General features: G+C 63.1%; 1 protein-coding gene across 2 annotated transcripts in view; it reads left to right on the top strand.

The window, feature by feature from the left end:
• CBFA2T3 (CBFA2/RUNX1 partner transcriptional co-repressor 3) overlaps nucleotides 1–13,604 on the top strand; it is a 91,713-nt gene that overhangs the window by 54,109 nt on the left and 24,000 nt on the right. For both annotated transcript variants that reach the window (XM_074401352.1, XM_039474949.2), the window contains exon 2: nucleotides 11,147–11,299. In XM_074401352.1, the coding sequence (XP_074257453.1) occupies nucleotides 11,147–11,299 (153 nt within the window). The remainder of the gene's footprint in view (nucleotides 1–11,146; nucleotides 11,300–13,604) is intronic.

Below are 13,604 nucleotides of genomic sequence, written 5' to 3'. Positions count from 1 at the left end.
GGGGGCTCCCATTAAATGGAGAGCCCTGGGCTGCGCCCGGAGGGGACTTTTCGTGAGATTTTTGTGTGATACGGTTTAGTAGCACATCTGTGACACAGGGGGCCTCTGCCTCCTTCCCTCACTGGAGGGATGCCCGGGGCACCTGTTCGTGGTGGTGATGGCAGCCCAGGCCCTGCCAGCCAACTCTGAGTGACAGAGCTTCCCCCACATGGCTGCGGGGGTGTGTGGGGGGGGTCTTCACTGTTCCCCAGAGGCTCTCTAATTCGTCCCTTTACCCAACACTGTTGCTCGTGGTCACCTGTGGGCTGGCTCTGGGCACGGTGCCAAGGATGAGCCCCACATGAGCCAGCTCCACGCGGCCACTGTGGCTGGCCAGATGGCCCGAAACATGACAGCAGGGTGACTGGGGCAAGCGGCATCACAGCTCCGTGCCTCAGTTTCCCACCTGCGAGTCAGGCCTCTCACACCACATGGCTTGGTCAGTCAGCTGGGATTGAAATGAAAGATTGGTTTCAGAACCTGAGCTCCAGTGCAGACCTGCTGTCAGCAAAGAGGAGTTTAAAAACCTGGTGCACGTGTCCTGAGGACAGGGCCTCCTCTCTGCCCCCTCGTCCCGTGCCCGTCCCCAGGAGGCTGCGTCGTGGGCCTTGAGGCGCTCTGTTCTGGATGCTCTTCATGAGCTCCTGCACCTCGTCCCTCCACGATTCTGTGGGGCGAATTCCATCCTCATTCCCATTTACAGTTGAGAAACTGAGGCCAATTGAGGAGAAAAGCCAGCTCCATTCCCCCAGGGAGGGAGAGCCTGAGGTTTCTGTTCCCTCCCTGCCCCAGTCCTTTGACTCGAGAGATGCTGTACCCATGGCAGGGTCACGGCGGGCTTTCGAGTTTGCAGAAGCCTCTTTGTTCACTGTCTGAAATCACTCTACCCAGAGAGGCGCCCCATCTTACCCGAGGGGAGCCAGAGACTCATATAGGTTTGGGGACAACCCCCATCCCGAGTTCACACAGTTGGTCGTAGCGGGATGCTAACTGACTTTCCAGCCACCCAGCCTTGCTCTGTTGTCATGGCAACCCGTGACCTCCATAGTCATCACCCGCAGCCCCTGGGGTCAGGGTTCCTCGTTCCTGTCCATGGCGGGAAGGGCAGCAGGGGTGAGTTTGTGGGGCCAGAGTAAGGATCTGCCCTGGGTCAGGCCCCCGAGGACCAGGAAGGGTCAGGGAGAGAAATGGGACTTGCTTCCTCGTCCCTTGAGGGGGCAGGAGGGCCTTCCCAGACCGACGGGGAGAAGGTACTGCTCGCCCGTGCTGATATGGCTGCTTACTCTCCAGGCAGGGAGGCCGGTAGAAGCCAGATGTGGGGCAGCCCCTGAGGCTCTCAGGCTCTCACCCACCCTCATCCCCGCACTTAGCTCTGGAGGCGGGGGTGGGGGGCACCCGCTGTCCTGGGGTCTGCCCCAAAGGAGCCCTATGTCCCTTCACTTTGCCTTCGTCTTGGCCTGGGAGCCCCAGGTCTGGCGCTGGTCAAAGACCTTCTCAGGGCCCTTCCCAGTCAGCACCAGGTTCTCCTGTTTCACCTGCCCCTTGGGGGCTCCAGAGAGCGGGCACAGAGACCCTGCCGCGGGGAGCACCCTGCACTGCTCACGCCATCTGCAGCTCACCCCGCAGCTCTTCCGGAGGTGGGAGGGTGCCGCCCCTACCCAGGCCTTCGGATGACGGTGTCTCCGGAGGACACCGAGGCTGGGCCTGTCGGTCCTCAGCGGGCTGTGCCTCTCCGGGTTTTCTCGGTCACCATGCAGCAGGTGTTTGCTGAGCACCTGCAGTGTGGGGTGTGGCAGGCACTGCTGCCCGCTGTGGCTGATGAGGCAGAAAAGCCCAGCCCTCCTGGAGCTCACCTGGAGCGTCCACAAGAGAGAAAGAGGCGCAAGACAGATGGGCTGGCCGGCAGAGCTGTGGGGAGAAACAGCGCCAGGAGGGGAGCCGGGGCAAAGGGCTGTGGGGCTGCAGCCTCACTGGGAGGCCGGGCCTGGGGCAAAGCGTAAGGATGACAGGACGACTTTCGGGGACCATGGGGACACGATTTCCCTGCAGAGGCCCCACCACGAAGAGGTCCTGGGGCAGGGGCAGCCAGTGGCCGAGGCCCAGCCCGGGGGTGCAGGGAGCCGGGCAGTGAGGCCGGAGGGGCAGCCGGGCACGAAGTGAAGAAGGGCAGGGCTGCTCTGGTGCTGGCCAAGGGGCCAGGAAGCTGCTGTGTACTGCTCTTGGCAAGTGTGTCTGGGAGGGTGGCTGGCCCCTCTGGCTCCCCGAAAGCAAGTGTCTGGTTTACCTTGGCCTGGGCTCACTGCACAGGATGGCTGCCCGGCCAAGTAGAGGGTGGAATTCGAGGCTGGGGCTCCATTCCCGGCTCTGCCCCTCACTCACCGCGCAACCGTGGCCAGATACCTAAGGTGACCTCACCCCTCGGGGCAGTGTGGGTTCCAGGTCGCCGATCTCCGGGGCCATGAGGAGCGGGAGGGTGGCCGTTTGTAAATGACCCTCGGGGTCTCCTCTCTGCTCATCTGTGCCTGTCCCAGATGGCCAGCAAATTTGGAAGGAGAATGAGCAGCTGTGTAAAGCCGTGGCGTCCTTCGTCCCAGGCACCACCGGGGTCACCCAGGATGGCCAATGACTGTCCCATGTGCATTCATGTCATTTCTCATCCCCGTTGCACAGATGTGGACACTGAGGCCGCCCACCCAGGCTGCAGCATCCAGAGCCTGAGCTCAGCCCCCCAGTTCTGCACTTTTACAGAGGGGCCAGCTGAGGCACAGCACTGTTCTGGGCGCAGGGCCCATCCTGAGCGCCGGGAGCCCAGTCTGCACCACAGCCCCAGGAAAGGCTGTGCGAGAGGCCTTGCTGCGCCTCTGAGGCTGGGCCCTGGGGCATCCTGGGATGATGGTCGGCTGGGCTGACCGGAGGAGAGGCCTGGAGCCCTTGGGACCTGTTGTGGGCTGCGCCCCCTCCTCCCCTGCCTGCCTGCGGTCAGCTCTGGGGAGGCCAGAGACGACCCCCCTCCACGGAAGCATGTCCCAAATGCCTGGAGCAGTGGGCTCCAGAGCCAGGTGGCCTGGGCCTGAGCCTCAGTTTCTCCAACTGACAGCCTCCTAGACCTGCGGGGACCTGAAACGAGGTGACCTGCACAAATGCTCAGGTCAGGCAAGGCACACAGAGGGCACCATCGCCGTGGCTGCACTGCCTGTGTAAAGGCCTCAAGGCAGTCACCTGTGTCACCTGCCCAGCATCCTGCGTGACAGTCAGAGGAGGCTACAGCAGAAGCAGGGCCTGTGGCTCCAGAGCTGAGGAGGGCATGAGGCGGGGAAGGCCGGGAAGCCACGACTTCCCCTCCCATGGAGGGTTCTGGAACCCCCTGGCTGGGAGCCCTGGCCTGTGGCCGTTTCCCAGCTGGGCAGGGCGGGCTGGGCGCCCCAGGCGAACAGGGAAAGTGATGGATGAGTGGCTGGTCCCGGCACATTCTGTATTCTTTCCCACCTGCTCCGCCAGGCCTGGAAAGTGGCTTCCTCTGCCGGCTGGTTAGCAACATTTCGCTGGGAACTGGATGCGCCATCTGGGAAAGACACGGCCTCTCCCATGGGCCCCAGGGAGTGGCCTCCATGGTCTGGGAATTTTCTTTTATAGACTCTCTCTTTGATGTCCAGGCTGGAGTGCAGTGACACGAATTCAGCTCACTGCAACGTCCGCCTCCCAGGCTAAAGCAGTTCTCAGGCCTCAGCCTCCCAAGTAGCTGGAATTACACACAAACACCATCACGCTCAGCTAACTTTTGTATTTTTAGTAAGATGGGGTTTCACCATGTTGCCCAGGCTGGTCTCAAATGCCTAAGTAGCTGGAATTACACACAAACACCATCACGCTCAGCTAACTTTTGTATTTTTAGTAAGATGGGGTTTCACCATGTTGCCCAGGCTGGTCTCAAATGCCTAACCTCAGGTGATCTGCCCCCTTGGCCTCCCAGAGTGCTGGGACTACATGCATGAGCCGTCGTGCCCAGTAGGTCTGGGAATTTCCTTGACAGGTGGGAGCTTGGGAGGCAGGTGAGCCTGCAGCCAGGGCTGGGGAGGAGCCGGCGCCCTCTCTCCGTCTTCTTCCTTTAGACGTCTTTGACCGGCTCCTGCATGCCCAGACCCTTTGGGGGAAGCCACATGCAGGGAAACCCAACATCAGGGCACCCACGACTCTGCCGTGCCCAGAGAGGGACACATTGAGCCCGGAGCCAGCGCCTGAGCCACGGAGGGTGGGAAGGACAGGCAGAGCCCCTGTTCTGGGGTCGGGGGACAGACAAGTAGAAGAGGCCGCCATCAGCCATGGGCAGGGAGAGTGAGGACGCTTGGCAGAGGCCCGAGCCACAGAGGTGGGGAGGCCAGGAGGGCAGCTGCACCTCCCACGCTGCAGGTGCCCTCTGTGGCTGGTGTGGAAGGGGCAGCTGGGCCAGGCCAGCTGGATCCACACCTGGCTATCCCCATGCTCGGCCTATCTGTGCCTCGGTTCCCCCACTCAATATGGAAAAGCGCAGTCTCTCCATCGGGGCCACGGAAGAGTCCATGAGGATGGGCTTGGCCCTCTGTGTGAGACCCTTCCCCTCCAGGTGTCGGGGCCCTTCTGATGAGACTCCGCATCCCCTGCCCACCTGCCTTTGAGCCAGGACCTCAGCACAGGGGCCAACACCCAGAGTGACCCGGCCCGCCCCAGCAAGAGGACTACAGTACCGTTAGGACACATGTGCAGGACGTGGGAGGGTGGCCAGGGTGGGACAGCAGGTGCCCCGGGGACCCGCTTGTATGGGGCAGCCAGGCCACGGGACCCTCCCCAAATTCCAGGCTCCTTCTGCACAGGCAGGCTGGACCCTCGCTTTGCCACAACTGGTTTCTGCACGAGTGAAGCTGGGCCTCGGGGGCTGTTCAAAAATAAATGGGGGTGGCCTCGGGGACCGGGATCCCCTTGCAGCTGACGTGGGGCTCAGGGATGCTGGAGGCCTCATTTCTGTTTCATGGGTACTTTGAGCTCTGGAAAGAAACCCCCTCAGGGTTGGAACAACCATCCTTATGCTCACGCCTCAGAGCCCGGCCAACCCCGGGTGCAACCCCAGATCCCTTATGGCAACGGGTCACCCACCCCAGCCTCGAGTGCGAGGCAGAGTCCCTTCGGCCCCTGTGACACCCGCAGGGCCACACGTCCCAGTGCTGCCGAGTCAGGGTCCAGGCTGGCTGGCGTTGGGCTGGTTCACCTCCTGGTGGCTGCCGTGTGCGGCCCGAGGGCGGCCGAGGGGGGCTCCAGGCACACACTCTGGTGCTTCTGGGCTCTGAGTCCCAGAATAAGTCACTTGCCCTCTCTGGGCCTCAGTTTCCCCATCTAGAAAGTGGATGTAGTTATGGTGCCTGCCTCACGGGGCAGCGAGTAGAGGATGCTGGGATCAGGCCTGGGAAGTGGTGTTCCTCCATGACGTCAGCCCTCCATGACATCAGCCCTCCCTGCCACTTCACTCTTCTGCCCTGAGACACAAACCCCTAGAGACAGAGGCTGCCCCTTTCCTGGCGCTGCTGAGCCCCGGGTTTACTGGGAGCCACGGTGCCAGGACACGGGTCTGCTGTGCAGCACGAGGGGCTCTGTGTGCCAGCAGTTTTATTTCTCCAAGTGGTTTGGTGACTGAGTTCTCCTCCGTGTCTGGATGGGCCGTCTTGCAGATGGAGGCCAGTAAGTGGTCCTGTGCACAGGACGAGGGGATGGGCCTGGCCCGGCCTCTTCCTGCGTGGTTCACAGCCACAAGCTGGTAGCCCACGGGGCCTCCGAGCCTCAAACTGGGTCTGGGGAGTGGAAATGGCGCTTGGTCGAGGTGCAGGGCCTCAGCAGGGAATGGGGCGGGAAGCCAGGCACCCGGGAAGGACGAGGCTGGGCCCGTCTAGTGCTGCCTTCGCCTGGAGAGGAGCCTGCGGATGGCCTTGGTGGAGCCACGGACCCGTGGGGGGCTCCCCATACTGCTTGGGTGTGCAGGGATGGAGAAGGGTAACAGCCAGCACTTCAAGTGATCACAGGGAGCACTGGGCCCCTGCCGAGCATGGCTTCCCCTCCATCACTTTAGTGACGGACCGTGCTGCACTGGCCCAGGTGCGAGGAAACGGCGGACAGGCTGTGGCTTGTTTGAGGAAGCCCGGCCGGCAGGACTCAGCCTCCCTCTGCAGCTGTGTGGTAGACCCGCCGTGCCTCCTTGCCCAGCCGGTTCCAAGGAGGTGGGTGTCCAGGGCAGCCGTGGGTCCCCTGCCCTGAGCCCCGGCCCCCCGCCCCCCCCGTGTCCTGCAGCTGGGCAGCCTGGCCCCTCCCACACATCCCCCTCCAGCGCCCAGCCCCACCTCCTTCAGCCCTGCCCCTAACCACTGTGCCCACTCACCCCCACTTTCGTCTCTGCTCCCTTCCAGCCCCTAAGGGGTGGACCCCAAAGAGGCATTTTCTCTGGGGGACTTCCTTTGGAGGCTGCCCCGGTTGAGCTATTTCCTGGGAGACCCAGCCAAGCACAGAGACCCTGTAGACAGGTCCGGCAAGAGGCAGGGCCACTGAGCAAGGGGACGTCCTAGGGAGGTGAACGGGGGAGGCTGGAAGAGCTCTGGGGACGGGCGGCCTCTTCTGCGGAAGTGAGGGAAGGAGGGGAGGTGGCCAAGCCCTGGGGGAGAGCAGGGTCAGGGAGTGATGTGGACTGAATCCCCATGTGCAGTGGGAGCTGCTGGAGGGTCTCGAGCAGGAGAGAGGCGACGTGCCCTCCAGAGACGGCCCCGGCTGCTACAGTGCAGACCCCCGACTCCCTGCTGCCCTCACCCCACCCCCTCTCCTGCCCAGGTCCCTTCTCAGGTCCTGGCCAAGTCCCAGGCTATTTCGTTGGCCACAAATCCTGTTCCTGTAACCACCCCCACTCACCCTCATCTTCCCTGGGGTCCTTGTCACTTTGCTTTCTTGGGTGGAGTCTGAGCCGGGGGCAGCCACAGGGGCAAGTTGAGGCACACATGGCTCTGTAAGCCTCGGCCTGGTCCCCTTGCATGCCAGGCAGGCTGTGGGGACCTCCCCGTCATCACCCTGTCAGCCGGCTTCCTCCACACGTACAGAGGACGAAAGTAAGGCTCAGAGAGGGGAAGAGGCTCTCCCTAGGCCACACAGCCGGGAACACTTAGGATTCAGCAAACCCCATGAGGTCCTATCACCTGCACGGCTGCCCTGCACAACCCGGGATGGGGCCCGCAGAGCAGAGGGGAGGCCACCAGCCACTCCCTGGTGTGTTCCTCAGGCATGGGGCCTCCTGCCCCCGACAGCCTCCGTTCGCCTCTGGTTTGAATTCTAGACCTGCTGCCTCTTTGCAAGTACCCTGAGCCCCAGGAGGAGGAGGGTGCATTGATGACAAGCCAGGACTTGGAAGTCCTGCAGAGCCTGGCCCTGGTGGGGGCAGCTCTGGGTCGGGGTTCAGATCCCAGCATGCAGCGGACTTGCGGTGGGGCCCTGCATAGATCATGTCACCTCTCTGAGCCTCGTCCCTCCTTGTAAAATGGGCTGATGGTAAAATGGGCTGATGGTAGCGTCACCGCAGAGGGTCCACGAGAGTGACAGGAGGCCTCAGTATCTGTAAGTCATCAAGAAGAGCCTCCCCGCGGTGAGCCGCTCTCCAGGTCTCCTGGTAAAGGGACGGCCGCTGTTCTGCCCAATGGGGACCCACGAAATTCTGACTGCCCTGGGCACCACAGGGCACTGTCTGCTCTGGCTTCCAGCCCAGCGTGTCACAAGCATGCAGGCTGTGGCCGTAAGCCCTTGTTGGATGATGACTGTGGTAACTCCTTGTGCTGTGGCCTGACAGCCCTGGTCTCCTGGCCACCCTCTCAACCTTACGAAACGTGGCGTGTCCGTCCGCCCCACAAGCCCGCCCAGTGCCCGGCACCAGCTCCCCGGAGGGGGGCTCTCTGTGCAGCCACTTCTGTTATTCGATTTTCAAAGCTGGAATGAAGCTGCCTCCGTGGGAGGGTTTTGAAAGGTCCAAACAGGTGGCATCCCCAGTGTCCTGGACCCGTGTCCCCAGAGCCAGCCTGGCATTTGAAGCTCCCAACCCCATCCCTGCCAGCTCCCTTCTGAGCGTGCCCAACCTTCGCTGGCCCAAGGGCAGCCTGGTCAGGATGGGAGCACCCCACAGGGACGCCCCACCACACTCTCCTTCTTACACCCCACAGGGACGCCCCACATGCCCATCTTCTTGCATTGTCACCAGGGACTGGCCACCAGCCCTGTAGCCAGGAGGTGTTGACGGCCCCCACAGCTGTGGCCACACGTGTTCCCAGCCGTCAGCCTCTGGGCAGGAGGGGCAGGCACCCCTCGGAGGGAGGCCAGCAGCTGTGTGAAGGGGACAGCAGGCGTCGTGAGGCGTGGGTGGCTGCCTACTGGCTGCTTCCTCGCCACACTGTTCACCACACGCCAAGTAGACAGGGTATGGGGTGGTAGGGCTGCTCCACTCCCGCCTGCAGCACAGATGCAGGTAACAGCTGGGCACCGCCACCCTGACATGTCGGGCAGGACCTCAGCCTCTGTGAGCTTCTCCGCCCTCAGTAAGAGGCAGGTGGCAAGAGGATCAGCGAGGTCTGCACAGCGCTTGGCACATGGTAGCCGTAAAAGCCGTTTATTGGTCACCTTCCACAGAGGCCAGGTGGCCCTGACCCCAAGGGTATCTCTCCGTCTGACGATAGAGCTAGGGCCCCTGGCATGGGAAATGGCAAGAGAAGCAGGGGGAGCATCCATAGCTCACTAATGAAGGCGACAGACACCAGCCAACTGTGGCTTCACCTGCTCATGCCCTGGGCCATGTGTGAGACACCACAGGTGTGAGCAGCAAGGGGAGCATGCAGGGGCAGTGCAGGTGTGAGCAGGGGGAGCGTGCGGGGCAGTGCAGGTGTGAGCAGGGGAGGTGTGTGGGGCAGTGCAGGTGTGAGCAGGGGGAGCGTGTGGGGCAGTGCAGGTGTCAGCAGGGGGAGCGTGTGGGGCAGTGCAGGTGTTAGCAGGGGGAGCGTGTGGGGCAGTGCAGGTGTGAGCAGGGAGAGCGTGTAAGGCAGTGCAGGTGTGAACGGGGAGTTTTTGAGGCAGTACAGGTGTGAACAGGGAGAGCGTGTGGGGCAGTGCAGGTGTGGGTAGGGGGAGCATGTGGGGCTGTGCAGGTGTGAGCAGGGGGAGCGTGTGGGGCCGTGCATGTGTGAGCAGGGGAAGTGTGTGGGGCAGTGCAGGTGTGAGCAGGGGGAGCATGTGGGGCAGTGCACGTTTGGGTAGGGGGAGCCTGTGGGGCCATGCATGTGTGAGCAGGGGAAGTGTGTGGGGCAGTGCAGGTGTGAGCAGGGAGAGCATGAGGCAGTGCAGGTGTGAGCAGGGGGAGTTTTTGAGGCAGTACAGGTGTGAGCAGGGGGAGCGTGTGGGGCAGTGCAGGTGTGAGCAGGGGGAGCGTGTGGAGCAGTGCAGGTGTGAGCAGGGGGAACGTGTGGGGCAGTGCATGTGTTGGCAGGGGGAACATGTGGGACAGTGCAGGTGTGGACAGGGGGAGCTTGTGGTGCAGTGCAGGTGTGAGCAGGGGGAGTGTGTTGGGTAGTGCAGGTGTGGGCAGGGGGAGCGTGTGGAGCAGTGCAGGTGTGAGCAGCAGGAGGAGCATGTGGGGCAGTGCAGGTGTGAGCAGGGAGAGCGTGTGGGGCCGTGCAGGTGTGGGCAGGGGGAGCGTGTGGGGCAGTGCAGGTGTGAGCAGGGAGAGCGTGTGGGGCAGTGCAGGTGTGAGCAGGGGGAGCGTGTGGGGCAGTGCAGGTGTGAGCAGGGGGAGTGTGTGGGGTAGTGCAGGTGTGAGCAGGGGGAGCGTGTGGGGCCGTGCAGGTGTGAGCAGCAGGGGGAGGGTGTGGGGCCGTACAGGTGTGAGCAGCAGGGGGAGTGTGCGGGGCCATGCCGGTGATAGCAGGTGGAGAGCCCACCTTGTCGGTCTCAGCTACTGAGGCCCCGAAGCCTCAGCTGGGGGGTCCCAGGTCTTTCCAGCTAGCCTTGGCGCTGGCTGACCTTGACTTAGATGAACTGGGGGATCCACAGGCTTATATCCCTACCCCCTGCAGAAACTGCCGCCGACAGGCTGCTGGCTCGACCTCCGGGTGTCTGGGGCTCGGTGTCTGGGGCGGGTCTATGTGCTGCAGGCCCTGGGGTTAACCCGGAAGCTGTGTCCACAGGTCCTGCACTCTGGGTGGCTCAGGGGGTTCAGTGTCCACCAGTCCCAGCCCACCAGTGCCTTCAGCATTTTCCGGCCCTCTCCCACACAGCTGGCCCTGGGCCGAGCTTCTCAGAGTTCTGGGCGCCTCAGGCCACGGGGAATGTTACTCAGCTGTGGGTTCTGCTGCATCGACTGTCCTGGCACCACCACATGCGGGTGGGCCACACTCGGAAAGACCAGGCTTCGCCATCCTGAAATCAACGCCACCTCATCCGTCTCAGCTGTCCTGCCCATCACCCGGGCAGAAGGCAGTTAAAATAGAGGTTCTACTGCCCGAGATGGCCCGTGTGCTGGGCTCTGCCTGGGCAGGCACTCCCTTCCCAGGGGAGCCTTCTAGCACCTGAAGGTGGCAGGGGCTCTTAGAACTGTGGTTTCTGGGGCTGGAGCAGCAGCAGCCCCACCTGGGAACATGTGGGAAATGCAGATTCTCCATCCCAGCCTGACCTGCAGCTGAATCAGAACTGGGGAGAGGCCGAGACCAAGCTGAACACCCCCCGGGGGTGCACATGGAGGTGGGAGTGTGGCACTGCCACCTTGGGCACTGCCCGCTCCCTGCTCTGCAGAAACCTCAAGCCGGGGGTGGGGCGCAGCTTTCCCAGGCCTACCACACACTGAGGGCCCCGGCCCCAGCCCGGTGGCCACCTGCAGTGAGCTGACCCAGCTGGTTGTCCAGCCTGGCTCTGCCCCATGATCACCTGCAGGTGGGGCGTCCGCTGCCTGTCAGGGCACCTGGGGGCGCACCTGGGCCTGCAGACACTCGGTGGGGCCTTGGCTGGGAACCCGTGGGGTTGCGGGCACTGGCCTGTACACTTAGCCAGCTTCATCGACTCTCTCTTTCGGTCTTAGGCCCAGTGGACAGGAAGGCTAAGGCCTCAGCGATGCCGGACTCCCCAGCGGAGGTGAAGACACAGCCTCAGTCCACACCCCCCAGCATGCCGCCCCCACCACCTGCCACGTCCCAGGGAGCCACACGCCCCCCCTCCTTCACACCACACACACGTGAGTAGCCAATGGCCGAGGGCCAGGTGCTTCAGGGGAGCCCCTCGTGTTGTTTGCAATCCTGAGCTTCCTGCCCTGAGCTGCTGAGCACCTGCTGTAAGCCCTGAGTGTGAGGAGCTCATGAGGTGCGGCCCAGAGCCCAAGCCTTGCAGTTCAAGTCCCAGCTTCCCTGCTTTCCACCGTGCAGCCCCTGGCCCACTCCTCAGCCTCTCGGGACCCCGGCTTCCTCGTCTGCAGTGCGGGGCCTCCCGGGGCTGTGGTGGGGCCAGGTGAGTCCACACAGGCCTTGCACCAGGGCCGGCCACTGTGCCTCAGGCTTTCTGCCTTGCTTGGCAGGCCCCAGGATGCCAGGCTCCATCCAGAGGGAACGTGGGACTCGGACGGGGCCAGGGGCTCTCCCAGGGTCACACAGCAGCTCACCTGTGCACAGGACCCTCGGAAGAGCCATAGAGGCAGCTCTGGCCCTGGAGGGGCTCAGATCCCAGCAGCTCCGCAGCCCGGCTAAGCACAGGGGCCAGGGTGGGGGCCTGGGCATGCTCTCAGGCCCTGGGCAAGGGGTTGGCCAGGCTTGGCGCGCAGAGCCGCCGAGGGTGGGCCATGGGGTGCTATGAGGAGGGAGCAGCCAGTTCTCTGGGTGCTGGGCCAGTCGCTGGGCCAGTTGCTGGGCAGGTAGGGTGGGCAGCGTCCCTGCCACTCAAGGCCGGGGCTCAGGAGCGTGCGTCAGTGTCTCTAGGGCTGGAGACTTGTTAGCCTCAGTGGGCGGGAGTCTAAGCACAGAGCCCCTCTCTGGGGAGGAGCCTCAGACTTTTGTCCTGCTGGCCCCGGGTCCCCGACCGGCCAGGAAGAGCTGCTTCCTCTGTCCCTTTGTGTCACCACTGTCCCTAGAGCACCAGGCAGCCATGGGCTAGGCCTGCTCCCCCTGCTCTGCCCTGAGGCTGGGAGGCCTGCTCCTCCAGGGGCTTTGGGCAGCATCTCCCTCCCTCTGGAAAGAGCGTTGGCTGGTGGGTCCAGTAGCAGATTGAGGGCCCCTGTTTGTAGGACGTTGGCTCCGAGCCCGCCTTCTGACTGATGGGGAATGACCTGACCTACCCACAGGGTGTCCTAGGTGTGCTGTGCAGAGGCAGGTACATCCAGGAACGTGCCCAGCATTCAGCGGGAGCCAAACAGCCCCAAGCCCCCTCCCTGCACCTGCGGGGCTCCGTGTGTGATGGAGCCTGCACTCCTGCCTCCTGACAGGCGGGCCGCTGCAGTGACAGTCGTGCGGGTCCCGGACGGCGACTGGCCCAGCATGCGGTCCCAGCTCTGCTGAGCTGGCTGCAATTGCTAGTAAGAGGTTGGCTCGGGGAGGACATGCTCAGCAGGGACCACGGGAGATGCAGCCGTGGGTGCAGGGCCTAAAACGCCCGCTCCACAAACATCCTCAGACCCCGTGTCAGGGATAGATGCTGCGGGCTGAGCCTGGCTCCCCAGACCCTCAGGGGTGCGTCTGCCACCTGTTCTTCCCCGTGTACCAGCAGCCCATGCTTCAAAGGTGCTCATCTGGCGACCCGATGCTCCTGGCTGGGGGTGGGGTGGGACCTGTGAACAGATGTGAGGGCAGCCGGCCTGCCCGGGGCTGGGGGTCCTTCCTGCCCCCTCCGTTCTCAGCCTGCCACGGGACCACATTTCTGGGGTGAGGTCCCAGCTACGTTTAAGGAGCATGAAGGTTATAAAAGAGAGAAGCGATGCTTTTTCTTCTCTGAGCTGACACTGTGGTCCCACCGGGTTGGCAGGAGCACCTGTCTGAGGCTCTGGGCACCCCAAGGCAGCCTCAGGTTCATCTTACTCCTCCCAATTCCTGAAAGCCTGGAGGTTGGCTGTGCCCGTGGCCCTGGCTGGTGGCTGCCCTGGAGGGGCCACAGCTCAGCCACAGAACCCTGACTAGAGGCTCCGGAGCCTCCCTGGGGTTTGGCCTCTGAGCCAAGCTGATGGGAGACTGGCCCCAAATGGCGGCTTGAGGCCTGCAGTGTTTCTTGCCCAGTGACTGCCTGGAGTACAGATTCATCTTGGAGTTGAAGCTGTGGTGCCGCTGTGGGGGCAGGGGCGAGGGAAGGAAGATAGGCAGCAGGGACCAGACCAAGCTCCTCTAAAGCTGGGAGGACCCTCACAGGGCTCAGGCTTTATCCTGTGCTTGATTACCCCCATGACGGAGAACTCACTGCCGGTGTCCACAGAGCTACAGCCTGCCTTCCCATTGCCTTTACCACTAACTTCCGCTCAGGCAGACTAGATCTTTCTTTATTTTTTTATATAACAGAGATGGGGT

Source organism: Saimiri boliviensis, chromosome 1 (assembly GCF_048565385.1).
Source record: "Saimiri boliviensis isolate mSaiBol1 chromosome 1, mSaiBol1.pri, whole genome shotgun sequence".
In the NCBI taxonomy this organism is placed as follows: domain Eukaryota; kingdom Metazoa; phylum Chordata; class Mammalia; order Primates; family Cebidae; genus Saimiri; species Saimiri boliviensis.
Note: the sequence above shows the minus strand (reverse complement) of the source record. Positions and strands in the feature narration are given on the sequence as shown.